The sequence below is a fragment of the Rhipicephalus microplus genome, chromosome X, assembly GCF_043290135.1.
Source record: "Rhipicephalus microplus isolate Deutch F79 chromosome X, USDA_Rmic, whole genome shotgun sequence".
Lineage (NCBI taxonomy): Eukaryota > Metazoa > Arthropoda > Arachnida > Ixodida > Ixodidae > Rhipicephalus > Rhipicephalus microplus.
In genome coordinates this window covers 160,562,131-160,589,089 of record NC_134710.1, presented here as the reverse complement: position 1 = coordinate 160,589,089, position 26,959 = coordinate 160,562,131, and the positions used below count along the sequence as shown (strand labels likewise).

At 41.0% G+C, this 26,959-nt stretch overlaps 1 protein-coding gene across 5 annotated transcripts in view; it reads left to right on the top strand.

Moving 5' to 3' along the window:
* Window positions 1-26,302, top strand: part of LOC119176913 (uncharacterized) — a 57,351-nt gene extending 31,049 nt beyond the window's left edge. Inside the window, exons 11-17 of one of the 5 annotated variants that reach the window (XM_075878091.1) lie at window positions 3,019-3,222; window positions 7,276-7,317; window positions 7,627-7,716; window positions 8,555-8,601; window positions 10,064-10,174; window positions 18,655-18,750; window positions 25,436-25,573. In XM_075878091.1, coding sequence (XP_075734206.1) covers window positions 3,019-3,222; window positions 7,276-7,317; window positions 7,627-7,716; window positions 8,555-8,601; window positions 10,064-10,174; window positions 18,655-18,706 — 546 coding nt within the window. In that variant the 3' untranslated portion in view covers window positions 18,707-18,750; window positions 25,436-25,573. Of the gene's footprint in view, window positions 1-3,018; window positions 3,223-7,275; window positions 7,318-7,626; window positions 7,717-8,509; window positions 8,602-10,063; window positions 10,175-18,654; window positions 18,751-25,435 lie in introns of those variants that run through there. The other 4 variants (XR_012887074.1, XM_075878090.1, XR_012887073.1 and 1 more) reach the window with 4 other exon arrangements.
* The last annotated feature ends 657 nt before the right edge of the window (window positions 26,303-26,959 follow it).

Below are 26,959 nucleotides of genomic sequence, written 5' to 3'. Positions count from 1 at the left end.
TCAACCCTAACTGTTTCAGAATTTTGGCTCATGCGATACTACCATCGTTAAATGCAAGAACAATATCCAATGTCACAATCATTAAGATTTTGAACCTAAACAAAGGCTCTGCGACACAATTGACTCAACACTTGTACCACGCAGTTTGCAGGTGCTATTCTGTCTTATTGCATCACAAATAATAGTCATGTTCATTAGAGCATACCCATTGCCACCCTGCACATGATTCACCTTGAAGGATGCTCAAAAGGCTTAGAGGTTTACTATGAAGAGCTTGCTGGTTCGGCATTCAGTATCTCAGTACGTCATTGGCATTATTCACATTTCCAAGAGAACTGTAAGGGTCGCTGCAAATTTTACACTTTCTGAAGACATTCTCTATCCTTAGCGTCCCTTAGCATCTTAACTTATTGATAAGAATGACTAACACAAGGTGAAATGAGATTAGGAGCTGAAAGTGTTCAAACTGGTGTGCTTGAAAGAAGAAGTGTGACTATGAAGTCGCAGAGCATCTTCAGACAGCCTTAGAAGTTACCTAACAATTTCCTATACACAGCCGACTCTAGACAAGCATTTTGGCTTTCGTACATGAAGTTTTTTTTATGAAAATATACTGCAAGCGTGGAGCCCATATAAGGGACTTGCACTGGATGCATTTTCACTGGCTACTTGCTTTCGAAAAAGCTGGTTTTGAGCCATAAAAAATGCTGTTTGAAACCAGCTGTGCAGTGTTCGGGATCCCGAACCCTGCACATTTTTTGACGGGCCGTAACTGCAAGCAAAACCATATAATGCAACATGTTTTTATTGATTGTGAAAACTGATGTGTAGTAGAGCAAGTGGAGAAAGTTTAAAAATTATGAAAACTTGTTTTTTTTTAAAATCGTCGTCAGAAGTTTCCCTTGCATGCGCTTTTCTTGAAGTTAGCGTGATTATACCTTTTATTGAAAAGTGCTATTAATATAAGCTTTGGCAGTTTTATAATTAAGCATGTTGAAAAAATTATGCGGAATTTTCACCGCTCTGCCATAGGCTCTTTGTGAAATAAAGGCCTGCAAACTAGCCAGAAAAATGTTTTTAGGTCAATTTTGAGAATTTTCAATACAAAATCTACATTACGCAGACAATCAAAATATACTTTAACGTAAGCCCCAGTACGCCTATATGTAGCCAAACAAATTTGAGACACATAGATTCAATATGTTTTGTGTTCGTTGCCAAATTAAAAAAAAGCAGCAGAGCAGGTAAGCGTGGCATTCCACCTCTCCGTCATTATTGATATATTGTATTTCAAAAAATTTTACATTTTTACAGCAAAACCAATTGTGGATTTCTTCTTTCTACTGATGAAGCAACAATATATAAAATTTTGGGAAGAAATTTGAGAGGTTGACCAGCCATGCTTTGTTCAATCTTACGTGGAATCACCCACTTACCAGAAAGTGCAAAATTCTAATTAACATTGATGTGTGACCCGAGAAATCCGCTTCAAAACTAAATTTTGGGGCTACACAACACACCTTTTGGTGCTTCATAGTTGCTCCAAAGCTGCTCCAAAATCATATTATTCCTGCTCCCAAAGCTGCTGCAACAAACGGAAGCCCGCCTCCACCCCTGAGTGTGACAAGACGTCAGCAATTGACGTCATTGGCAAACTCGATCAGTCGCAACGCACTTCCGCTTGCTGCGATGCCTAGTTGTTTACTGTTTACCCGGTGCCGATGCTTCTCCGCAGCCCAGCCGCTCTATTTGCAGCCGACAACGATTTGCAGCAAAACTGCATTCCAAAACCTGGACATAAAGTTGGCCCGATTTTTTAGGAGTTCTATTTTTTTCGGAGAAGACTATTGCGCCATGTGGGAGCAGCAACACAAAACACAAATAATGCATTTAATAGTGGGTGTGCTGATCAACAGGTGGCACGACAATCTGCTCACTCCCAAAAACTGGGCCAGTGACATGTCCGGATTTCAATACATGGAGCCTATGGGGAATTTTGCAACTCGTATGATTGAATAGCTCTGTTGTAGCTGTGGGTGGGAACAGGAACTGTCCTTGAGTTGACTACTTTTTGTTGAGACCTGGTTTAGACCAATCGATGAGCGGCGTGCAGCGTCATGTTGCCGAGTTGGCATCACTGCATGTGGAAGGGGCATTGGTCAGGCATAGGAAAGGACCGCGGAAATTGTTTTTTCGAAATGGAGGCTCTGCGTGGCGCGTAGCTATGCAATATTCAGAAAAGGTGATCGCTGTGGTCTACTATGCGAATTGCCGAGCTTGTTTGGGGGTTGTAAAAGAAAGTTAGAGCCTGTTGACTGGCCCTTTAAAAGAAGAAATGAACATGACATGTATAACAAATTGCAATATCTATTATACTCGAAGCATGTTTTTTAGTAAAAGTCCTGAAATTTGGGGCAGTACTTTAATATTGATCATCAATGTTAGGCGAAATTCATTTGGAGGCAGGAACATTTAGAACAGCAAAGCATTTCGTCTCACATTTTACTAATACTCATCGTGTGTGCTTTACGAGCCAAATCCTTATCATAGTGATGGTTTTAAGTAATACAATCTTTAGTATAACAATAACTGCAAGAGCATGTTGAATGTTGAGTGCATGCTTAGCCTGAAGAAACTATTTTGAGCTTTTTGAACAGATAAGCTGATGATGGTTATGTGATTAACAGAGAAAATCCATAGATTGTTTACTTTGCATAAGTGCATGCAATTTTTGTTTAATGAATGTTGTGCTTAAAAAATGCTAACTTCTTCAGTTTGAAATTCAGATAAATCAGCATATATCTCAGCACGAGTAATATGTTTGGCATTTTAATGTTTTGTTTTTCAATCACATTTGTACATGTAGTACTGAAAGGCCAAATGGCACATCTTTTCTCCACATTGTTGGATTTTGTGACAGTAAACACCTTACACCTTTGTGTCTGCATTCTCCGTCATAGTAAAATTTATGTACTGTTTGAACACAAAGCACACATTTCCTTTTTTCTAACTGCACAGCTGGCTGAACAAGAACGGCAGGAGCTGAAACAGCAACTGGTACAGCTGGAAGAAGAAGTGGGATGGCTAAGGAGTGACCATAGTGCCCTCTCAGGTGCCTACCGCCGAGCTGTTCGCCAAAACCACACATTAGTCACCCATCTTCGTGAACTTCAGGATGATGACTCTGAGATGCACTCACTACTGTCATCACTTCTTGTCACTGTATGTCACTTTTGCTACGGTTTTCTGACTGCACATGTGCACACCATACCAACACAATATGAAATATTGCAAGCAAAAGAAATGTCATAATAAATGAGGCTCAATTGACAAATGCTGTAGCGAGCATGGAAAAGAACAACTTGAATGTAAATTTGGAGGTTAGAGTGACTTGGCTGGCCACGTAAAATGTCTTTGTAGTACTGCACTATCAAGCCAATAGAAAATAAAGCCAGGAAAGCGAAGGAGGTGCTATTTGTATTTTTTAATTGTGTAGTAACTACGAGATAAAGAAAAAACAGAAAATATGAAAAAGCAACTTGCCACTGGTGAGGCCTTCACATTATGTGTGCATTGCTGTACCAGTTGTGCTAGGCTGTCAGCGGTTCCCCTGTCCACTTTCTTGGACATTTGTGCATCACGCTGTCAGTATTAGTTAGTGCCACTTTTTGTCGGAATAGCAAACATGGAACATTTGCCTCAATGGCATCATCCACTATGAAAATTTTACTTTTAAGTAGGACACTGACCAATGAAACCCTTGCATACTCCCTAAGGGTGTCAAACCTGCTGGAGCCAAGACCCTCCGCCTGAGGTTGTTTTTCACCAGCCACAAGTTTATTTTTTGTCTGCATCAAGTTACTTTATCCTATAATTATTACACATCAAAAACTACAAATAATGCCCCCTGTGTCTTCCTCTGCTTCATCAGGTTGTGTCCAGCAAAAGACAAGGCCCTTAATCAATTCCTCTCTTTTGTTAATTTACACTACACAACATTGTTTTAATATGCAATACAATAGAATCATATGTATAACAGAAGTTACTTGAGGCTGTGAAAGTAGTAGCTCAGTAGATATGTGCTTTTGTAGTTGTCCTTGTTGGGCCTCAGCTCACATGCACCCTGTTTTACCTAATGACCTCTTGTCTCATCACAAGGACAGTTACAGCACCAGTTGACCAAATACTTTTCGATTTTATAGGTTTACTCTAATTATTCAGCACTTGGACACAAGTATTAGGAAACAGTTCAAATGGCCTACTGAATGCTGTGCACAAGTACTTGTTCAAAAATGTTCGAATGTTTTTATAGCATTAACTTTAACTGAGCCAAACATTGTTATCAGCATTCATCACTTCCAGTAGCACCATATCGGTTTATATTTATTAGCTGCATTTTTTCGTTATCAAATTGTTTAAGGAACCCTGAAAAACTCAGCTATTGTCACATCCTGTTTACTATAAGAACCTTTATATGTTAAGAAGTTTACAGGCCATTGGTCCTACAAAAGGGGATGACTGTCCCAGTATTTAATTCTTCCAAATAAAATAACGCAACACTATCTTGATTCAGGGTTGGTACAGATTTCGAAGGGAAAAATTTAAGAATATTCAAGGACTTTCCAGCACTGTCACAGGTTTTTCTAGGATTTAAAGGTGCACTCAAACTTGAATTTTTTTAGTCTAATTCAAAAATAACTAATTTTATTGTACTTATAGTTACAGCTAGTTGTGCTAATATCAAAATTTTGAATGCAAAGTGAGTCTGCAAATCAAATAGGATATTTATATTTAATAGTTTTTGAATGTTCTGTAGTAAAAATACAGAAAAAGTTTGCAGAGGATTCCTAAGCACATTCTTATGAGATAAGAACATGAAATGTTTCTTTTGGCTAGGTCGATAACGCGCTGGCGGTGTGGTGTTTCATAGTTATCTTACCGAGAATGAGGCAATGGAGAGGCCGAATTGTATTTTTGTACACGATTTTGTGCAACAAATGTGTTGCCAACAACACTTTGCACATGAAAGGCAACGATGTTATTTCCTCACCCTATCTTTCTCTTTGAACTTCTGTGGAGACTAATCTGATTTGGCAGACAAAGGCATGTTTCCTTTGAATTTTTAAGTTGCATTTATGTCTTGTAGGCCTTAAGAACGTCTGAAATTTCGGATGTTGAAATCTTCGTCCGATTTTTATGGTCTTTCTGGTCTGAAATGGCATTAATTGAAATGCCCACTTCTGCCGCGTAGGTTCGAACCAGCGCTTTCCCGAGTCAATCTGTGTACAACCATAGCGGAGGCCTAAAAGCAGCTTAGCCACCATACCAGTGTGTAATGTGGTGAAGCATACTAATATATGAAGGGGTCATTGTAACGACGTCGTGCATTTCTATGTTGCAACCACAGCATTTTCCTGATTCAACACAGCCTTGCAGCAGTGCAAAAGTGTGATGAGGTAAAGCATATAAAAAAATTTGAAGGGGCCACTGTTAGTCGGACGTTGACTGTTGTTTGTCTGTGGGAAGTTCGCATAGTAAACTTCCGGTGCAAATTGAATTGCAAACATTATTCAAAAAATAATTGAAAGTTCGAATATTAGCACACCTCTACTTATACTACATGCATATCAAGATTATGCCAAACAAGTGTAGTCTGCTGACTTTAGCTTCACCTCTTGCGCAACAGGGAAGGAGCTAGCAACGAAGAGAGTTGGGAGTCTCACATGTTGTTCATTCGTGGTTTCATGCAGTCAAACTTTTTTCTTTCCCATGCAGTTATGCAAAATGGAACTCTATGCACTCACACCAAATTATTGTGTCTGAAATGCGGAGTTTGTCAGTTCGATGCTGATCTACCACATTATGACAGCCGCAATGCCAATTAAGAGTGCACTTCTCAAAAAATTCGAGTATTTTCAAGGTTGAGAAACTATCGCAATAAAAATTCCTGAATTTTCAAGGGTCTTGAAAGTGCATTTTCCAAATTCAAGAGTTTTCAAGGATCTGTACGCACCCTATAATGATTCCATACGTGTTGATATTTCAACTGCAATAGTTCTCCCATACAACATTGCGTTGATGCTATGGATGAAATAGAAAAAACTGCAATGCAACTAACCTGCATAGCAAACGTTCGTGTACAGGGGTGGTGCATTCCGCACTTTCTGATAGTATTCTTACATGCGGTGTATAGTTTCATGTGGACGTATTTGGACTAGAAGGCAGATGCAGTGCACACAAATGTGAGCGTACGTCACGTCTTCCTTCCAGCGTGGTCATGTCCAAACCAGCGCCTCCGCATTTCTAAAACATGCAAAACACTACACTGCATGGAACAACTGTAGCAAGGAAGAGACACACCAACATTGTGCATGAATTTTTTAGTGCAGGAAAGCTATCTTTGAAGGTTTTGCAGCTCGTCCATTCAATATACACCCTCAATTTAGAAAACATGACGGAGACAACATGATATATAATATTAAACAGTCATGTGTCATGTTGTTGTCTTTGCACCCTGTCTGTGAATTCAGGCTAGATTTTAACCTCAAGTGACCACAAAAATGTGTTCCAATTATCTGGAGTTTTGTTGGCCAAGAAATATGTGCCTAATTCTTTACATGGTTAGGTAATGTTAAGCATAAATAGGTGAAAACAGTTGCCCCATGGTATAGAGCATGGTTGATGGCGATTCAGTGAACTAGGCTTTGCTAGATTTTTTTTTTCCAAATACAAAGTCAACCAATTCCAAACTATCATTCAATTTACTCAGTTTTTTCTTTTTACGGATTTTATTATACCATAAATAAAACTGTTGTCAAACTATATCGACATTTTGTATGACTGCCGTTTACAACATATAGTAACCCGGATGCATCATCTGCAGGTCAATTTAAGCTTACTAATACTAAAGAGCTTGCTGTAATTAAAGGACAGTGTTGGCTCATATTGCAGTGCTTTTTTTTTCTGCTTTTTTCGGTAGCTGTATAACAATAAGCATTATCAGCCGACTTTACCAACTGTGCAGAGCTTATTATGATGACAGTAATCAAAAGATTGGCCCTTGCTACTTGTACTCCCACAAAGGCTGGTAGCAGGTGTATTCTTAAATTTCAAACTTAATAATGAAGGCTGCCTGGCTTGCTACATGCTTTATTTATTTCAAAGCTCTGTTATTCTGGCACTCTTTTTTTCTGCTTGTGGAGTCCTTTATTTATTTATTTGTCTGCTAAAAATTTGCTTGTGATTTCTTAATATTTTTTACTTTTTCATCCCCAGGCTCACCAAGTAGTTTCTGAGCGCGACAGCTTAGAAATAAAGGTGAGTTAAAAGTATGCTTACTGCTTGACGAAAATTAAGAAAAATAGAAATGTGATTCACATAAAAGTGAATCACTTCTTTTTTGCCTTCTGTAGTGGTGTAATGTGTATTGGAAAGGTTTTTTTTTTCTTGGATTACTTTGTTAAGCTCCTGAAGAAGTCACCACTGCACAAACGTAATGTGATGAGCAAGACAGGGCATGTAATTCAGATACAGGTGGCTGAGAGGCCCTACAATTTGTGATCTTGCATAAATGTCTATAACTAGTATATGTATCTTCTATGATCGTCTTCTTTTTGTATGTTGTAGAATGAGGAAAAGGAGAAAGAATGCCAACGTATGTTGGAGCTCCTTGGACAGCATAATGTGGACATAGATCAGTTGAACAAATATCTCAAGGTACGTGAAAGTGGTGTTACTATTCTTTTCCTCTTTATAACAGCATTTTTTTTTTCATCAATAGGTGCTCTAAGAAAAAATCTCTTATTTAAGAACATAAAATCTGACTAGTCAGTTTCTTTGTGTTGGCCAGCTTATTTCATCACAAAAAAAAAAAAGAGGTCTCATTTGAAATCTCAGAAGGGTAGAAATATGACCTGGTTTGGTTGCTCTTTTTACAGCAATTTAAAAGTTTCATGCTGCCCTTTACTGCACAATCACAAAGCTTGAATAATTTTGGAAATGGAGAGCAAGATGGCAGCTTTTGGAACACACATAGATGCTGCTTTACCATGCGACCTTGTTATTCAGCTACTCAAGCAGCTTCACTTCTTTTTGTTGAGCTGGGAAATCTTTTGCCATAAGTATGAAACAACAACCACAGTTTCGATACTTCATGAAACTTTGAGCAGCAAGCATAACAAATAGTGCACAGTGATGTCAAGGAATAAAATATACTGTGGGATAAAACTGTAAAGCATTGACATGGTACTCCTCTGTGCTTACTGCTCTGCTTGAAATAATTGACATTGTTTCTATTGGTGCACTGTTCCCTGTCTTTATCACTGTGGCTGATGACTTGATAATCTTCCATACCACTGTTGATGTGAGATCCCCATTTTATAAATTTCAAAAGACCTGACTGTACAAATGAGAAGCGACACGTATAACTTCAAAAAATATGTGACTCAAGTGAAACTCTTGTATCACATTTGATGAGTAATTCTGTGTTGTCGTGTTACTTGCTCTGCAGCGCTGAAGAAAAAGAAAAAAAAAATGTGCTTCTTTTTTTAACTAGAGCATGCAGGACCAAACAGAGGATGAGAAGTACAAAGCAAAGCTTAGGTGAGCTTTTGAAGTCAAAGCTTGCTATATATATATATATATATATATATATATATATATATATATATATATATATATAATATATTTCTACTGAATCACGATGTGGAGGTGCCAATGGTTGTAATAAATTGGTGTACCCAAAAAAGCATTGATCTGAATGTTTTTTGTAACAAATATATAGTATACTTTTAATGAATGTAAAACATGTTGAACATATTTTCGTATCATGTGATAACCGCATGCAACTGTACTTGGAACATAATAAGCTGCAGACTATGATCTAAAACCCTCATCTGCATATTACTATGAACCTTTGTATTTTTAATGAATGATAAACTGAAATTAAAGCAACTGCTCTTTTCTAAATTCTCTCTTGGTTTTGCTGCACCAGCTATTGTTTGAGTGTGCTATTTTGAATACGCCGGCTAATGACTTATTTGTCTTCACAGTTTGTAAAGGTGTTGCCTTCTCCTTTCTTCATCAGCTTAATCATTTACAGTTTGCTCAGTTTATTGTAATTAGAGTACTGACAATCAAACAATCCCAAATGGTCTAAAAATAAAAGGGCCGTACTTATGTAATTGTACACAAAATTATTCTTTTGGCATGATTAAAAAAAATGCCAATAAAAAAATGTGGGCAAAGATAAGGTAATGAGTTTACGCCATTCATTTTGTGGTTGAAGTGACACTCCACCCGTTTGTTGGGTCAACCTGATTATGGATAACAATGGTATAGAAGTGAGTGTGAGGAATCATGATACAGCTTTTTTTTAATGCAATACATATTTTTGGTAAAAATTCTGTGACAGACGGGCAGCCGTCATCTTTGCACATAAACTCTATGTCAAGGCAGAAATTCTTTGCCTCACCCAACATTACATTAAAATGGTTCATAAACAAAAACTCGTAATCATTTGGGAAAATTATTAACTTGAGGGCTGCTGTTTATATGGAAAAGTAGTAGGATATTATGATTCATGGCACGCTTCATTTTAGGAATCGCAAAAGAACTGGAGATATCAATAACTGAAATCGAAGGCCTCGATTTGACAGCTACTGAAACTCAGCATGCCGGACACGCAGGAAATGCCGCCACTGTATGCCTTTGTGGATGTGCATGCCCGGTAGCTCTCCACATTTTTGTGTAGTTCACTGCCAGACCTTTGTTTTCCTCCTTCTCTTCAGTTCTACAGCGTTTCGAGTCGGGACCCTTCCAGTGATCTTGGTGATAACTTGAGGTGATAACGACCACTCAAATTTAGTTCTATAGTCAATTCGCTTGGTAATTGAGGGTATATATTATATCCTCAGGCATCCACTGTTGCTCTTTGGCTGATAAACATTATAGACAGGCTTTAGTAGCAGTTGCAGTTGCAGTTTGCGACACTGTGTGACAATGTTTTTTCATATATGTACAAAAATAAATTTACACTGCACAACTTGTTTTCACTTTGTTGCAGGCGGGAAGTAGAGGGAAACCTTCAGGAAGAATATGAACAGCAGATCTCTCACCTGCACACAAAGGTGGAGCAGAAGCAGCAAGAGCTAGAAAGTGTTCATAGAGAAAAAAGGTGAGCCATAATTATTGTGGTACATGAAGAACTGTGTATACTGTGAGTTTTTGCTCAGACTGTCTCACTTTATGACCTGGTTAACCCTGTAACTTCTTCCTGGTAATCAACATGCTCCCCAGTGGTTAACCAATGGGGGCAGGTCTTCAGACACTCAAACATTTTGCTGCATTGAGAAATGCAGTTCAAATGACATTTTTACTCAGGCAGAAGGTGTGTTACCCACTCTCTCACTAAAAAAAAATAAAAAAACGCAAATGAGACTGCTGGTGTGAAAAATTGTGTGGATATCTCTGTAAGGAGTTAGATTTTCATGTACAACCAGCTTCCAAACATGGATTTTGTGAAGAGCTCTGAGACACAGTAAAATTTTGCAGCATGCGTAGCATAAAAAAAATTAATTGCTACCGAAAGTGATGTTGCCCTACATGCTGCATGGCTTTCCAATGTTTTGTACTTTAAGATCAGCATCTGAACCAAAAAAGAGCATAACATGATGTTATATGTTATTACTATTACTTGCATGGCAGACTTAAAAAAGTTAGCATTTTTATTTGTAAAACATCTCAGAGTGGGGTTTTTCTTGAGTAAAGGAAGTGTCAAGTTAATGGGTTAAGACACTATCCTTGTCAATATTTAAGCTTTACTTATTTTTCTAGCTTTCTTTATGATGCACAGAAGTAGGTAGCTGAAGCAGAGGTTACCACATGTTTTTGCCAAAGACTCCTCTTTGCTATGTCTATGTATTGGATGCAGTTAGCGTTTTCCACTCCAAAATAAATGCTTAATAAATGTTGGCACAACTATTTCTAATTAGGCACCTTGCAAAAAAAAATTGCTCCACTTGCCTAAAGATCATCAGCAGTACAGCACCTCTTTCTTAAAGCTTGGCACAAGTCACAAAATGTGATGCATCCTGTGCAAGGCATCAGTTCTTTGGCAGAAATATGAAATGCAAATTCTGATCACAGTTCATACTCCACTTAACCATGGCAGTGTAGATTTTGCCCACATCTGGTGGAGCCTAATCAATTCTTAATGAATAAAAATAAGTGACATTGCATTCTTCCAAAGGAGCCAGTATTTTAGGGCTGCCACTTTTTCACTAATACAAGGCCAGCCCTTTGGGAAGAGGAGAGGGTGGTTACTAGAGATTAAGGTAACATTGAGCAATAGACACCATGTTAAGTCTTTGGCATGCAGTGCCATTTAATGTAACATAGCTTGAGAGAAACAGGTACATAAAAGCACAACACTGAGCTAACCTTAGTCTAAATGAAGTAACAAAATGCCCGTAATGAGAATGACGCATGTACTGAAAGTAATTGAGGTTTTAGTTATTGCCCTAAATATGTTGCACTAAAAAGCAGCTGCACATACTTCGTCCGTAAAAATGCTCTTTGCGTCTGAATCCAACAGGTCAGTGACATTGTAGTCATAAAGGAACATTAAAACGTGTACCATACATATGCCACAAAAACATTAGATTTTATGTATAGAGAGGCACACAATAACATGCTCTATTCCAATAATTTCTATTTGTGAAAGGATCTTAAAAAGGTGCTGACTAATAGTGAAGAAGTATTGGTGATCGACAATAAATATATATCATCATAGTTGTTGAACTTACGCTTATAAAATGCCTCAGAAAATTAAGAATTGTGGTATTAAGACCAAGAAACAGTCATTGGCAGCTGTCTTGGATATGGACTGGCAACCAGCCTGCTATTCTGGCAGGGCTATTTGAAAACCCTACATGTGGGCACCCTACAGTGTTTAAAATGACAAGTCTTAGAAATGAGAAATGTTCACAATAGTCATTGTGGCTCAAAAAAAATATATATATATACACATATATATTGGTAGTACGCGTTGAGCGTTGAGTCTGGGACGCGTTTATTGAAAAAACGAACACAGGTCAAGCGCTCAGCGATCCGAATCGGAGCTATCACGAGCACGAACCACGGTACTGTTCCTCGTCTTTTTGCAAGCACTGCTAATTGCACCCTATCCATTCTACAAATCACTCCCTCTCGGAAAAGGAGCCATCTTGGCGACCTAAGACACAGGTACGACTGGTGGGTCATAGTGCGGCTTCAGTCGGTCAACGTGAACAGTCTCACGGCCGCGACGGCCGTGGTCTGTGGATGATTGTACAAGCTCGACAATATAGTTTACCGGGGATGCTTGACGCAGGATGCGGTAGGGGCCTTCATACTTAGGCAGCAGCATTGAAGAAAGGCCTGGAGCTGAGGAGGCAACGCGAAACCACACCAATGTTCTAGGCGAATATGACTGGGGATGCAGGTTGGCGTCATGGCAGTCCTTTTGGTGTGCTTGGTCTTGTGTAGTTAACGAACGTGCTAGCTGCCTGCATTCTTCCTCATAAGTGGCGACTTCTGAGAGAGTTGCAGACTCTGAAGTATCCGGGCGATACAACAGAATGGTATCCATAAATGAGGAGGGTTCACGGCCATATAGAAGAAAGAAGGAAGAAAATCCAGTCGTGGACTGAGTGGCGCTGTTGTACGCATAGGTCACAAATGGTAGTATGCGGTCCCAGTTTGTGTGGTCATGCCATTGGTTTGGGGGTGGTATGCACTGGTCCTTCGATGAACAACATTGCATTCATGCAGGAGGTCTTGTACGGCTTCTTAGAGGAACGTGCGTCCGCGGTCACTGAGTAACTCGCGGGGAGCGCCATGGCGAAGAACAAGTTTGTGAAGAATAAATAAGCCGACTTCACGTGATGTAGCCTCTGGCAGCGCGGCAGTCTCAGCATACCGTGTCAAACGATCAATAGCGACAATCACCCAGCGATTCCTGTCAGGTGTGTATGGAAGTGGGCCGTATAAGTCAATTCCGATGCGATCGAAAGGTCCGGATGGGCAGGGCAACGGCTGGAGCGGTCCAGTGACGGCATGCAGTGAACTCTTCCGGCGTTGACATTTTGAGCATGAACGCACGTATTGGCGGTCGAATCGGTACATTCCACCCCAGTAGTACCGCAGCGGGAGGCGTGCATACGTCTTTATTACACCAGTGTGGCCGCATTGGGGGTCCGCATGGAACGAGATGCAAATATCAGCACGTAGATGGCGAGGAACCACCAACAACCACTTGCGACCTTCACTGAGGTAATTGCGGCGGTAAAGTAGCCCATTGCGCATGGGGAAACGGCGAGCTGTGCGCCGCAGCGAGCGACTGGCGGTACTCGGTGATGGCTTCGATTGGAACTCCATTAAAGACACTATCCAAGGGTCTTGACGCTGCTCGGATGGCATGTCAGCGTGTGTGAGGGAGGCAGAATTGTAGGTAGAAACAGGCGCATTTGCACAGTCATGGGGAAGCGGAGATTGAGAGAGAGTGTCGGCGTCTGAATGTCTGCGCCGTGACCTGTAGACGACGCGGATGTCGTAGTTTTGGAGTCGTAATGCCCAACGGGCTAGGCGACCAGATGGGTCTTTTAGAGACGACAACGAGCAGAGGGCGTGATGGTCAGTCACGACATCAAATGTCCGACCATGTATGTAAGGTCTAAATTTAGCAATTGCCCAAACGATGGCTAGACATTCTTTCTCCGTGACCGAATAATTTTCTTCAGCGTTGGTCAGAGTGCGACTCGCGTAAGAAACCACGTTGTGCTCATCTAAGCCAGACTTTCGCTGCGCATGGATACCGCCAAGGCCGACTCCACTAGCGTCCGTGTGGATTTCGGTAGGGGCGTCTGGGTCGAAGTGACGGAGAATCGGCGGCGATGTCAGAAGATGACGTAATTTCGCAAATGCGTCGACACAGGTGGACGACCATGCCGAGATACCTTTGCTGTCAGCAAGTAGACGTGTTAAAGGGATCATTATAGATGCAAAATTATCAATAAATCATCGAAAATACGAGCATAGCCCTATAAAGCTCCGGAGTTCTTTGACTGTCGACGGCTTAGGAAACTCGGTGATGGCGCGGAGCTTGTCTGGGTCTGGTAGAACGCCGTCCTTGCTGTCAATGTGCCCTAAGATTGCGAGCTTCCGTGCGGTGAAGTGACATTTCTTCAAATTTAGTTGTAGCACAGCCTGTGTGAGGCATTCCAGGACACTTGCGAGGCGCTGGAGATGGGTATCAAAGTCTTTTGAAAAAACCACGACGTCGTCCAGATAGCAAAGGCACGTATGCCACTTGAGACCTCGAAGTATGTTGTCCATAAGACGCTCGAATGGGGCCAGGGCATTGCAAAGGCCGAACGGCATCACGTTGAACTCGTACAAGCTGTCAGGAGTTACGAATGCAGTTTTGGGGCAATCGGCTTCATCCATAGGTACCTGCCAGTACCCGACCGAAGATCCAGAGAAGAAAAGAACTTCGCTCCTTGCAAACAGTCGAGCGTGTCATCAATTCTGGGGAGCGGATAGACATCTTTGTGCGTGACCTTGTTAAGGCGCCTATAATCAACACAGAAGCGGATGCTACCGTCCTTTTTTTTTTAGGAGCATCACCGGGGATGCCCAAGAACTGTGGGACAACTGTGTGACTCCCCGACTAAGCATGTCAGTCACCTGGTCTTCAATAACCAGACGTTCAGCTTGAGAGACGCGGTATGGACGCTGGCACAGGGGTGCATGGCTGCCGGTGTCTATATAATGAGCGATCGAAGTTGTTCTGCCCAAACTGGGTTGCTTGTAATCAAAAGACATCCGAAAGCGGCCGAGAAGCTTCAAGAGTTGCATCCGCTGAACGCTGGGAAGGTCCGAAGCAATGGATGGAAGGAAGGCATCTGGGCTAGATGTGTTGGCCGTGGTATCGAGATTAACGCTCACGACATGGAGGCTTACCGTGCGACCAGGTAGTGAGTTAGGGCAGACTGAATCAATGTCCTCAAGTTGCCCTATACATTCTGCGCGGAACATAGTGGTTGGGACCGAAAGCAGGTTCGTGACATAAATGGTTGCGGAGGAGTTTTCGATCGTGATAAGAGCAAATGGGACAAGAAAGTGCTTATGGGAAGTGAATTTCGCTGACGGCATAAACAAGGCGGTAGAGAAAGCATAGTCGCAGGAGATTGGCTCAATAGCAGACGAAATAGGTGGGATGTCCGTGTCCTCGGCGATGATGACACGAGAAAAAGATGACTTGGCAGGAGCGATGTCTGAGATTGCTGATAATTCAAGCTCGGCACGGGTACAATCGACAACGGCATGATGCATGGAAAGAAAATCCCAGCCCAATATAACGTCATGCGAGCAGTGCGGAAAGACGACGAATTCAACCACATACAAAACGTCCTGAATGATTAGACGAGCTGTGCACGTGACGGAAGGTTGTATGTGATGTGCAGTCGCCGTACGGAACGAAACACCAGAGCGGAGTCGTAATCTTTTTCAACTTGCGGCACTTTGCTTCGCTCAACACGGACACAGCAGCTCCAGTATTGACTAAGGCAGACACGGCAACACCTTCAATGAAGATTGGGATTTCGTTTGCAGGTTAGGAACGAGGGCTTGTAGATTTAGACAGTGGCGCAGTTCTTGCCTCGGGAACTGCGGTGTTCAGTTGTCCGTGTGGACGGGCGTGGTGTGTCGATGCATTGGCGATAGCGAGCGCCGGCGCAGAGAGGGTGATCGAGACGAGTTGGAGGTGCGGAGGTTCGACGATGACGTGTTTGAAGGAGCGTGGGAGGGCATTGGCTGTTGCGGCTCTGTATGGTCGTAGCTGTAATTGGCTTCAACGGCAGTTGGACGAGGAACGCGGCGGCGGCAGAAACGCTCGACATGCCCGGGTAGACCACAGTAATAGCATATTGGTCGGTTGTCCAGTGTGCGCCAAGGATTATTGGGAAGGGTGGCAGGACGTCGATAAAGCGGAACTTGCGGGCTTGTCGGCGCCTGCGGTGCATAGAAAACATGTGGGCGTTGAGAAGGGCCTGTGCTGTATGGCACTGCATGTGAAGGCCTTCTCGCGACGTCGGCACAGATCAACGGCGCTGATACAGGTGGTGGCTGGTGCGTATGCGGAAGAGCTTCGGATACTTGCTCCTCACTGGTTTGGCACAGTGACGAGGGGAGTTCATGACTATTACTAGGGAGAAAGGGAGCAATAGACAGTTGGCAGGCAACCTCCTCGCGGATGAACTGTTGTATTTGGCACGTCAATACTACCGGATCTGGAGAGATCACGCCAACGGTCAGTGCTAACATGCTGGTGGTGTCGAAACTGTAACGTCACGTGGAAATGCGCTGCTTTCGCAACTCGTCGTAGCTCTGGCAGTGCTGAATGATGTCTGTGACGGTTCGAGGAGTTTTCGCCACAAGCATGTGGAACGCATCATCTTCGATGCCCTTCATGATATGCTTGACTTTGTCGGCTTCGGACATGGCCGGATTGAAGCGCCGGCAGAGGCCTACGACGTCCTCAATGTAAGACGTGAAACTTTCTCCTGCCAACTGGGCACGATCACGCAAATTCTGCTTCGCGCAAAGCTTGCGCACTGCCGGTCGGCCGAATATATCTGCGAAGGTCGCTTTGAAAGAGGCCCAGGTGGTAATCTCAGCCTCGTGGTCGTTCAACCAAAGCTCCGCGACACCCCTCAGGTAGAATTGGATGCGACCGAGTTTGTCGTTATCGTCCCACCGGTTGTTGACACTCACTTTTTCAAACGAAGCGAGCCAGTCCTCGATGTCCTGTTCATCAGTGCCATTGAATAGAACTAGGTCGTGCTTCCTCGGAATACCGGGGCAGCGGAGAGCAGGGGGTGTGGCAGCATTTGGCTGTGCTGCAACGTCGTCAGGCATGATGTACGGCAGAGGTAGAGTCCGGCTACGAAGTTCCAGGGTGAAAAAGAGGACCAGCACTCTCCACCACTTGGTAGTACGCGTTGAGCGTTGAGTCCGCGACGCATTTATTAAAAAAAAAAACACAGGTCAAGCGCTCAGCGATTCGGAGCTATCACGAGCACGAACCACAGTCCTCTTTCTCGTCTTTTTGCAGGCACTGCTAATAATTGCACCCTATCCATTCTACAGTATATATATATATATATATATATATATATATATATATATATATATATATATATATATATATATATAACTCGAGAAATGCGGCATCATGACATTCTAGTATTAGGTTTTTTTCACATGGAACTCAACAATGAAACCTTGACCTTCATGTCCTCTGCTAATGATTAAGTAATGTAGAGTTTTCAAAAAATGCTTCATCACTATATATTATGTTAATAGTGTTTCTTTATGGTGTCTTTAGTTTTAATTATTTGACACAGGCCTAAATCATGAACTTGCATTGGAAACTTTTTTTTTGTTATTGATCATTTTGATTCTCTTGTGTGAGTTTTTTTTATTATCACTAAGGGGGTCAGGGGTTTGTTAACGTAGTGAATATATTTTTAACATTTTTTAACACTGCAACTGATTGTATAATGCGAAAAAAATACAATTTACCTTATGTTCAGTTGAGCATAGAAAATAAAGTGCTTTCAAAATTATAAAACTTGATAGAGAGAAATACTAGTTATAAATAAGGCATTAGGATGTTTTATAATATATTTAATATAGGGAAATCAAGGTCAGGCAAATTGACTGGTTATAGAACAAAATATTGGTATAGACTGGAATAGAACAAAAGTGACCACATTCTGTGTTACAATACAACATCAACTAAACAAAGTAGCCAGTTTCAAAATGAACATGTTGACAGAGGTTTGATTGATTGCATTCTAATGCCGGCTGAACAATGCAATTCAGCAGAGTGAAATATATAATACATGAAAAGACTGAGGGTCACATTAGCAGTAGTAAAATTTACCAAGAATATAAAATTTTTTGTCTAGAAACAAATGTTTCATTTTGTTTCTAAGGCCCACATGCCAATGACATGCATAATAAACAAATAAGGTAGAAGTTCAGGGAAAAATGAAATTTTTAGGCGATGAAAAATCCTTGGAATAGAGGTGTCGCTGGAGCCAATGTTTTCACAAGCGGGCTTATCTCATAATAAATAATGTAACAGTTTTATATCACTGCTGAGTTAACTGTCTATGCAGAGAAATGCTGCCTCCTTCAGCATAATTTTTCAGTATGAGTTACATTAAGAGTGGCTTAATATTTTTGTTCAAGTAGGCTCAAATAACAGAGAGTTAAAGCAACTTATCCAGATCTACAAATTTAAAATTGTCTTTGAAACCCACACTAATTGTATTGTACAGTGGTCAGCTTCAAGGAACAATAGATTTTCAGCTATTAATTTGAGTAAATGTTGCAATATTTATTGATGAGCATAAAGTTATTTATGCTTTACTGTTTTTGCATGGTGCAGCATTACCTTTTGGGCCAATTTTATTTTATACAAAATAAAACTCTGTCTGCTTGTTTGAGCTTCACCAATGACCCAGTCATGGTCTCAGGTGTTAACCACCACACATAACTTTGCCTTTAGCCAGTGAATCATGCCTCCATAATGTGCCTTTGTTGCAGGTGTTACAAAAACAGTAAAGCTCTGCTCAGACACATCATCCACTCATGGTAGTTCTCACATCATCCTGTTTACCATCATTGGAAGCAGTTTGCAGGGTATTTTCCCCACTTCTGTATTAGCACCAAATGCAAACTCTCTTTGTAGTGGTCACTGACACCAGTACCAGAAAGCTGTGAACACTTTAATACAAGGGCACCTCTGGTAGCAATGTAATCTACATTGCACCTTTGCAGGCACGCAAACACTTGCTTCAGAATGTGCGCTTTCTGTACCTGCTGGCCACATTCCGAAAACGTATTTTATATTGTGACACTGTTATCTTATGTGGCCATATGCAGAATGGGCAGGAGAATGTAACTTAATTATAGTACTTGTGTTATGCTGGCACAGAGGGGAAAAAAAGGGTAACTCAGTTTTGTTTGGTTGTGCTGCATGTCAAGTTAGCATGCCTGCAAGTGCCGTAGCTGGATGTGCATTCAAAGTTGAAGTGAAAGAATGAAATTTTGGAATAAGACTGACTTTGTTGGGGTGAGGGAGAAAAAAAAACTGCTTTTGTGGTTGACATTCATGATAACTGTTGTGGATTGAGCATTTTTTTCAGGCTAGAAAAACCAGACCGTCACTCTTGAGGCAACAACTCCACTCTCCTTCTCCAAGAGTTAGCCATTATGCTTGCTAATTAAAGAGTAGTACATTACTTAGCTTCCTCACAAAAGTGTTCTGCTTGATATGTGACACACAGCAAGATTAAAATTGGAGTGCATACTTTTCAAAGGCACACAATAATTAACTCAAGCAAGTTCATCTGTCATCTGGACAATGTGATTCATTGTCAATGATAATTAAAGCTAATTTTTACCAAGTAAGGCAGTCTGTAAAGGTATCTGAAGCATAGCTCAGCAAGTCTACTGTCTTCTTATTTTCATTCATGAGAAAAATCCTTAATCTAAAACATGCAAGATTCTATGCAGAAATAAATGCAGGTGATAGCGTGCCACATACACTTAAAGAACTTTCATTGTCTTTGCCTGGCCTGATAGCTGCCCTCCAGATAATAAGGTCATGAAGGCACTAACAAAGAAAAAGTACATTAGCATGTATATCTTGCTAAATTTTTGTGAACAGCCTTTAAGCAGCTAGCAAATAAAGCTTATGTGTTCCAATAGTACAAAGCAACTAGCCAAATGGTGCATTATAGTACAATGCATGAGTTGTTTCAGTGACAACTGCCATTTAAGAATTGAAAATATAGAATTTGAAACTTTTTATTATAGGGTACATATTGTAATTGCAAAATCGAAACTGACCAATAGAAACTTTTCTAGCCAAATTGTCAAGACATCTGTCTGCATGTTATGTCCTCGTATTGCTTCACAAGACAAAAGCTACACAATCTTTTTTTTTTCTACTTTTTAAAGGTGGGATTGAACATCTAGAACCTGTTCTCTAGTTTCAGAATAAATATAACTGACAGGTCAGTGCCAGTAATTGTGCACTTGCTAGCATTCAGCCACAACCTGGGCTTTCACCAGCAGAAATTTGTTTTTGTGGTAATATTTTATTCATGAGAACATTGTCCATGTCTGTGTGCAGCTTTATGTCAGCGGTCAATAGCTGTACAGCATGGCCCAATAGTTTATCCTAGACACTTCATTGCATTGTATTCCAATTTAGCAGAGCTTAGAAGCAGAGCTCCACTTTGTAGAACATGCACCACAAGGTGGCTTGCTCATCTTCAGTTGTGCTGTGCACACGCTGCACACTTTTTACGCAGGGTTGATTCTATCACACACAAAATCGACAGCTGAACTATAGAGGCTTTTCCGTCTTACAGGACTTGCTGAGTGCATGCATTTTACTGTGATTGTCATTTGAAAGTAAGGAAACAAACACAATTATAATTAGAGCTGTGCACCGCCCATTTTTGCTCACGCCGTTCACGCCGCCGAAGTTCCGAGAGAGACCACGCTGCCACCACACAATAATTTGCAGCGTGACACTATTTGTCTTATTTTTACCCAAGTGGGGAATCTGGGCATAAAATACATCACTTCACTTTCTTTTATGCAGCTTTAAAAATTTTGAGAGCGGCATTTGAAGTGTCTTGACTTCTTTATAGTTTCCGTGTAAGCAGGTCCTGTCTAAATAAGGACTCTAAAACAGCTTGTGAAGATACACAGTCGAGCGTGTTGTTCTCTCTTAGCATTTCTCGGTCTTTTGGCATCATTCGGGACGCCCAAACAGTGATTCATGTGACATGATTAGGGCACACACTCTGAAATAGTTCATATACGAGAAATATCAGTTGTATATTGTTTTCTACCCTGCTTTACCATGCATTCGCCACCCGCCACCCCTGTTCTTCCTCATATCACCAAGGATCATCATGCGCGATGAACTTTTGATTTCGCTGCATTTTGTGTTTTCGATTGCACAAGTGGAAATAAGAAGAGTGTAGTCGAGAAATTTGAAACTGTGATAGGTTCAACGCTTATCGCTCACATTAACTGCATGCTTTATAAAGACGAATGTCGAAGAGCCTGTAAGAATTGTAGTAAAGACAGTGTAGTGCAGAGCGAAACCAAAAGAAAAGGCTCCGAATTATTCATTCTCCTAACGGACAAATTCTTTACTGCGAAAAGAATGCAGTTTTTCATAGCAAAGCCCAGCCTGCTTCGACGGTTCTTGTATATTTTTTGATTGCGAGAAGTATTATATGGACACTCTCTACAGGCTTTCATCATCCCTGTCATGTTGGTAATATAAAGTCCAAATAAATTAGTACTTTTGTACGCACACTGTATGCTGGTCCCACGGATAAAATCTCGTGAGTGCTATAGCGGGAAACACTGCTGAAGCATAGATGAAATAAGCTACCCATCTCCGTTGCACAGAAGGCGCATGCGATAACATCACTCCGCGTGCAATGCATTACCGTCAATTGCTCCTCAACCAGAAAGGAAGTGCTGTCTGTCTTTTGCTGGACAAAGTAGTATAAAGGGATACTCAGGTAGGAGGCTGTGTGGCTCAATCCGAAACTGTGAACTTTGAATATAGGCCCAAGGGCGTGGTCGCGAGTGCTAGCCCACACTAGCGCATTACCTATTTCAGCAGGCATCAGCGAGCGGCTCGTTTGTTCTTCTGCACACTCTGATATCCCTGTACGAACCCTGCTTCTTGTCCCAGAACAGCCGTATTCCCATACACTGGTGTTTTACCGTTTCGCGAGATCAGATGACAAAGAGTTAACTGCAGTTTAAGTTCGTTATGGGGCTGTGAGCTCCTATCGCAAGGTGTAAAATGTGAAGTCGTTGAAGGGTTCTCTGACCATAATACTGTTGAAGTCGCCTCAAACTTAGCGTGTTCTTTACAAAGGCCTCAGATCAAAACTTTTTTGAACTTTCTTAAAGTTGATGACACTTCCGTACTGGGCACGTTAACCTCACCTTTTGAAGAATTTGTATGTTGTAGCAAATTTTGCAATTTAGATGCAGACCTTTTTAATTTTTGTGATGACGCCTATCAAAGTATGTGCCACAAAAATATATTAAATAGAACCCAATACACCCATGCTACCATAAACATATAGTAATCTATTTCACTCGTCGCGTAAAGTGCTTCCGTAAGAATCGTCATTCGAAGTGTAATGATAATGCTTCTTGAGTTGATGCATTCAAAAGTAAATAGAAGCTAAAATCGAGAGGCTAAGAACCAGGGTTGCCACTGATTTTTTTTCAGTGAAATTCCCCAAACGACGAGCGAAAAATCACCAAAAGTTGGCATTTTTTTGCTTCAAATTTACGACTCAACATATGTTGCGGGCCTACAGTAATAAATATTGCTAATTATTTATAGCTCCTAGTAGTACAGTAACATCCATAACCTCTAAATTATACGGACGTGTTTCAATCGAAGTCGAATTGCCCAATTTCTCATGGGAGGGCTCACTGGGCTTGGATTGAGCCTTGGAGTCCCATCACCCACTTCACCATAGGAGCACTGAGAAAGAGCATGGATCATAGAGTTTCCTAAAATTAACTAGAGGGGACTCTGGCACTGCGATCGTTCAGCGACCATGGCAATTTTGGGAGTGGCATGGATTTGCGTAGTGTTGGTGCTTGCGGGCGGCGAATCGCACTTGTGGTTTTGTTTATTGCTGTGTTTTGGTTTTGTTTCTAATGAAAGAACAAACCGTTTGGAGCTTCGTGAGCTGATTTTAAATGGTCATTTTAAAAGGTGAAGGTGGTGAAGTGTAACTGCCGAACATTTGCCGATTGTTGTTTCGTGAGAAAGCAGCTTCAAGCCACGTGAAGCCAGAAGAAATGTGAAGTACGAAGACTAGGCAAATACATGTACTGCTCATGGTTCCCATGCTCACTGAAGTGCCATGCGTTGCAGCTCTCATAGACACTAGTGCCAGAGTTCCCTCTAGTGTATATTTAGGAAACTCTATGGCGTGGATGCACCAGAAGCGTCCCTGAAGGTTAGCGCCTAACAAAAGTTTGTGATGGTTTCAGTTGTATCGAATACAGGGCGAAACAGTCGCTACAAGAGAGGGATGACGTGCGTAGTTTTCCTGCGGTTTTAGACAATCTCATTGCAGTGGAATCATGTGTCTGATGATCGAGTAACTTATTTACAATATAACAGAAATAAATTTGAAAGGACTGTGTAGCTGGAGCAATGCCTCAATGCAGTTTCTGTAGGCTGCTCAAGGAAATTGATGTCTTGAAGAGCCCGAAAAGCTTGTTGACAAATGTACACTCTACATACCAAATCAGGGAGTACTACTGTAGTGAAGAAGTTGACAAGCTATTGACAGTTCGAGCTGTGGTTGGAAAACATAGCCTAACCGTCAACAGCCACTTGAGAAGAAAAACTTTAAAGAAGCTTAAAACTATTAAAGACCCTAGAAACCTTGTACCACCGCTTCGCAGCACGTGAAGCACTCTGTTGATGTAAATTTTGCTGGGAGGTTGCTGGCAGACTCACGACGTCAGTGCCTCAAGCATATAGGTGAATTAACAAACAGGACGTACATACTGAATTGGGCGTAAAGTGCACCTTCTACTGGGGGGTCTAAAACTATAAAAAAATGGAAAAGGTATTGTTGCCCATTCGTTTCGAAGACACTGTGTATAGAATGCATAACTCAATCGAGACTTAAACCGAAAATCGCCAAAAATTCGCCATGTCGCTATTCGTAATTTCAGGGTGCCACGAGCCTCTATAATTTGCCAATTTGGCAGAAAGTAGCTGCCAGTGGCAACCCTGCTAAGAACTACTACTTTAGCAATGCCTTCGCTACACTTATGAAAAAAATCCATCCAGGTTCTTAAGGTCAATTAGTTCTGGATTGTCTATGCCCTCATCATTTATTCTTGATGGTGAATCCTCTTTAAATCCTGAAACTATAGCAAATACCTTTAACAATTACTTCAAATCTGTTTCTTTTTCTACGAATAATGGCATCACTCCTTCATTTTCCATGTGCAGCAAACTACCTGCTCTTTATAATCTGGAATTGAGCTCCCGTGAAGTGCATAACCTAATAGCATTTTTGAAGTTACGAAACACTTTGGCCCAGACGAGATGCCAAATATATTTTTAAAGTAGTACTCAGTATGGTGTGCTATTTATTTTTTACCATAAAATTTAAAAAAGAAAATCTTTGCAATGGTTCCCCAACTGTGGGCAATATTATAGGCAAAGATCTACGCTTTCTATACGAGCTCCACACTTTTGGAGTATATAATCAACAAATACTATGTAGAATACCTAAAGGCATACAACAGATTTTTCCGATCGCAGCACGTCTTTTGTGCTGGCTACACAGCTGCTTGAATTTACACACGACATTGTTGCTTTCCTTAACGACCGAGGACTGATTTATGCCATATTTATAGACTATTCTGAGGATTTTGACATGGTTTGTCATGCCAAACTTTAAGGTTCTTCACAAATTTTGTTTGCGACAAAGAGCTGGTTGATTGGATAGCTGATTACTTGCAATCGCGCTCAAGATTTTGTAGGTTCAACCATGCGAAGACATGTGACATACAGATCACATCAGGGGTGCCTCGAGGCTCAGTGCTTGGGCTGCTTTTGTTTATTATTTATATAAATGACGTAGCCGAGATAATCAGTCACACCCAAATTAAACTTGAAATGTATGCAGACGACCGTGTTATCTGTAAAATTATCTTTAATACTCAAGATCAGAATGTGCTAATTACTTTTTTTTTTCTTCATTTTGTAATAGGAGCAAAACATGGAGATTGCCTAGTAACTGCGAAAATACCGTAGTCATGACCTTTTCAATTAAGAAATGGCCATTTCATTTCACATATACTAATGGAAGTGCTGAACATTTGTATTTAAACCTGCTATGTCTCGAAAACTGAAACAGCAGTATTTGTAAATAAATAACATTAAGACAGGCTGCTGTCACTTCAACTGCATCGCCCTTTCCGGCAAACAGATCTTTTTTTTAATATTTAAGGAATAAGTTGCTATCCTCACCAACTCTTAAATCGTAATTCAAGCCCCCCCTCCTTCCCTTCCCCTCCCCGCGCCACTGCCGATCCGATGGACCCCACGCCATTGTTGACACGCCGCCGCCGGTGGTTGAAACACTGGTGCGCCGCCGCCAGCAATTTTGGTACGGGCGCACAGGTCTAATTATAACTGAGCAGCTTGATTGTGTACATGGTATTCTATAGCGACATGTCCTGGATATTCTTCAAGCTTATTGAAATTCCACCTGTCCCTCTTTTTCAGGAAGCTGGAGAGAGAGCTCGAGCAGCTGTGGCAGGTATTTGCCCACGAAACTGAACTTAAGGCATTGCCAGGTGACACAGCACAAGCTTTTGCTCTTCATCAGCTAGCATCACAAAACTGAGCCTGTGCAATTTACAGTTATGTGAAAGCAATCCAATGAGAGCCTCACAACTTGGTGTTGTTGCCATGTGGAAGTAAGCACTGAAAGCTATGCTACGACAGAATACACTGTTTACTCAGACAAAACAAAAATCTGTTGAAATACTTACTGCATCTGAAAGTACTAAAAGGCAGCTGGCACATTTACAACAAAGAACTGGCAATGCTAAATGCGTGTCGGGCATACAACTTTCCCATGTCAGCCAGACGGGCAGCTTTGCAAGAGATTCAATGATCCAGGACCTTAGTAAGGAAAGTTGGTAGTGCAAAACAACATAAACCCTGACAATAATATTCCAGCCTTTATTAGACAAACACCAGACCACAAATTTCTTTGTAGATTGTGTGACTCAGTTTACGCACTTGTACACTCAGTATCTATGTATGCTAATTTGCACAAGTGCAAAGGTCTGCCATGTCTTTAGTTATTGTTTGCACAATTTTTTAATTGTTTACACAATTATTGTTTGCACAATTTGCACATTTCTGTAAAGGTCTCCCATGTCTTTATTTATTGTTGTAAGCAAAATATCGTTTAGCCCAGCCCATAATTTTGGCACCTTATTGTGTAATAATATAACTATAAAATAGCACTAATGCTCACATGAATGTTCCCCTTTATTAATAACAGTGTTTGAAAAGAGTGATGTGCATCAAATGCATTACGTACATAAATGCTGAAATATAAATAGCGTCTACCTAGGAGAAGATGGTGCTATGTTACTACGGTGCTCTTTGACTTACATGAATAAGACATAAGAGCACAAGACAAGGAAAGTGATTACCAATAAGGCATGCTTGCAACGACCATTAATGTCAGTACAACAATGCAGTATATTCGGAATGAAACTTGTGTTCCCTTTAGATAACAATGCCATACAACGGTGACATGTTTGCCAAAAACAGGGCCAACTATTGTTTTAACAATACTGTCAACATTGAGCAAGGATAATCCCAACTGTACTCTACACAAACAAGTGCTGAAACTAACACTGCATTGGCATTAGAGAAGTTGCGTTGGCTTTCCTAGTGATCATTAAGAGTTCAATGTGATGGCACTCCATCTTGGCTCCATGTGTAAAATAGTGATAGGTGTTTTAAGCAACACCAAAATTCAGTTTTAATCTGTTTCAATAATATTTAGGTCTCAGCTCTCCATGGGAGTATATATAGTGGTGCCGACTCACACCATAAAGAGTGATGCCACAAAATAATACAAACTACAAATTAGCAGATGAAACCTTAACAATAAAAAAAACTGAAAGCAGCTCTTTTTCTTTGTGAAACAGTGTTTCCAGATTTTCTGCTCTTTTATGCTGTCTTTACTGCACTCATTTTATTGCAAGCTTACCTCTGTAGTGCACA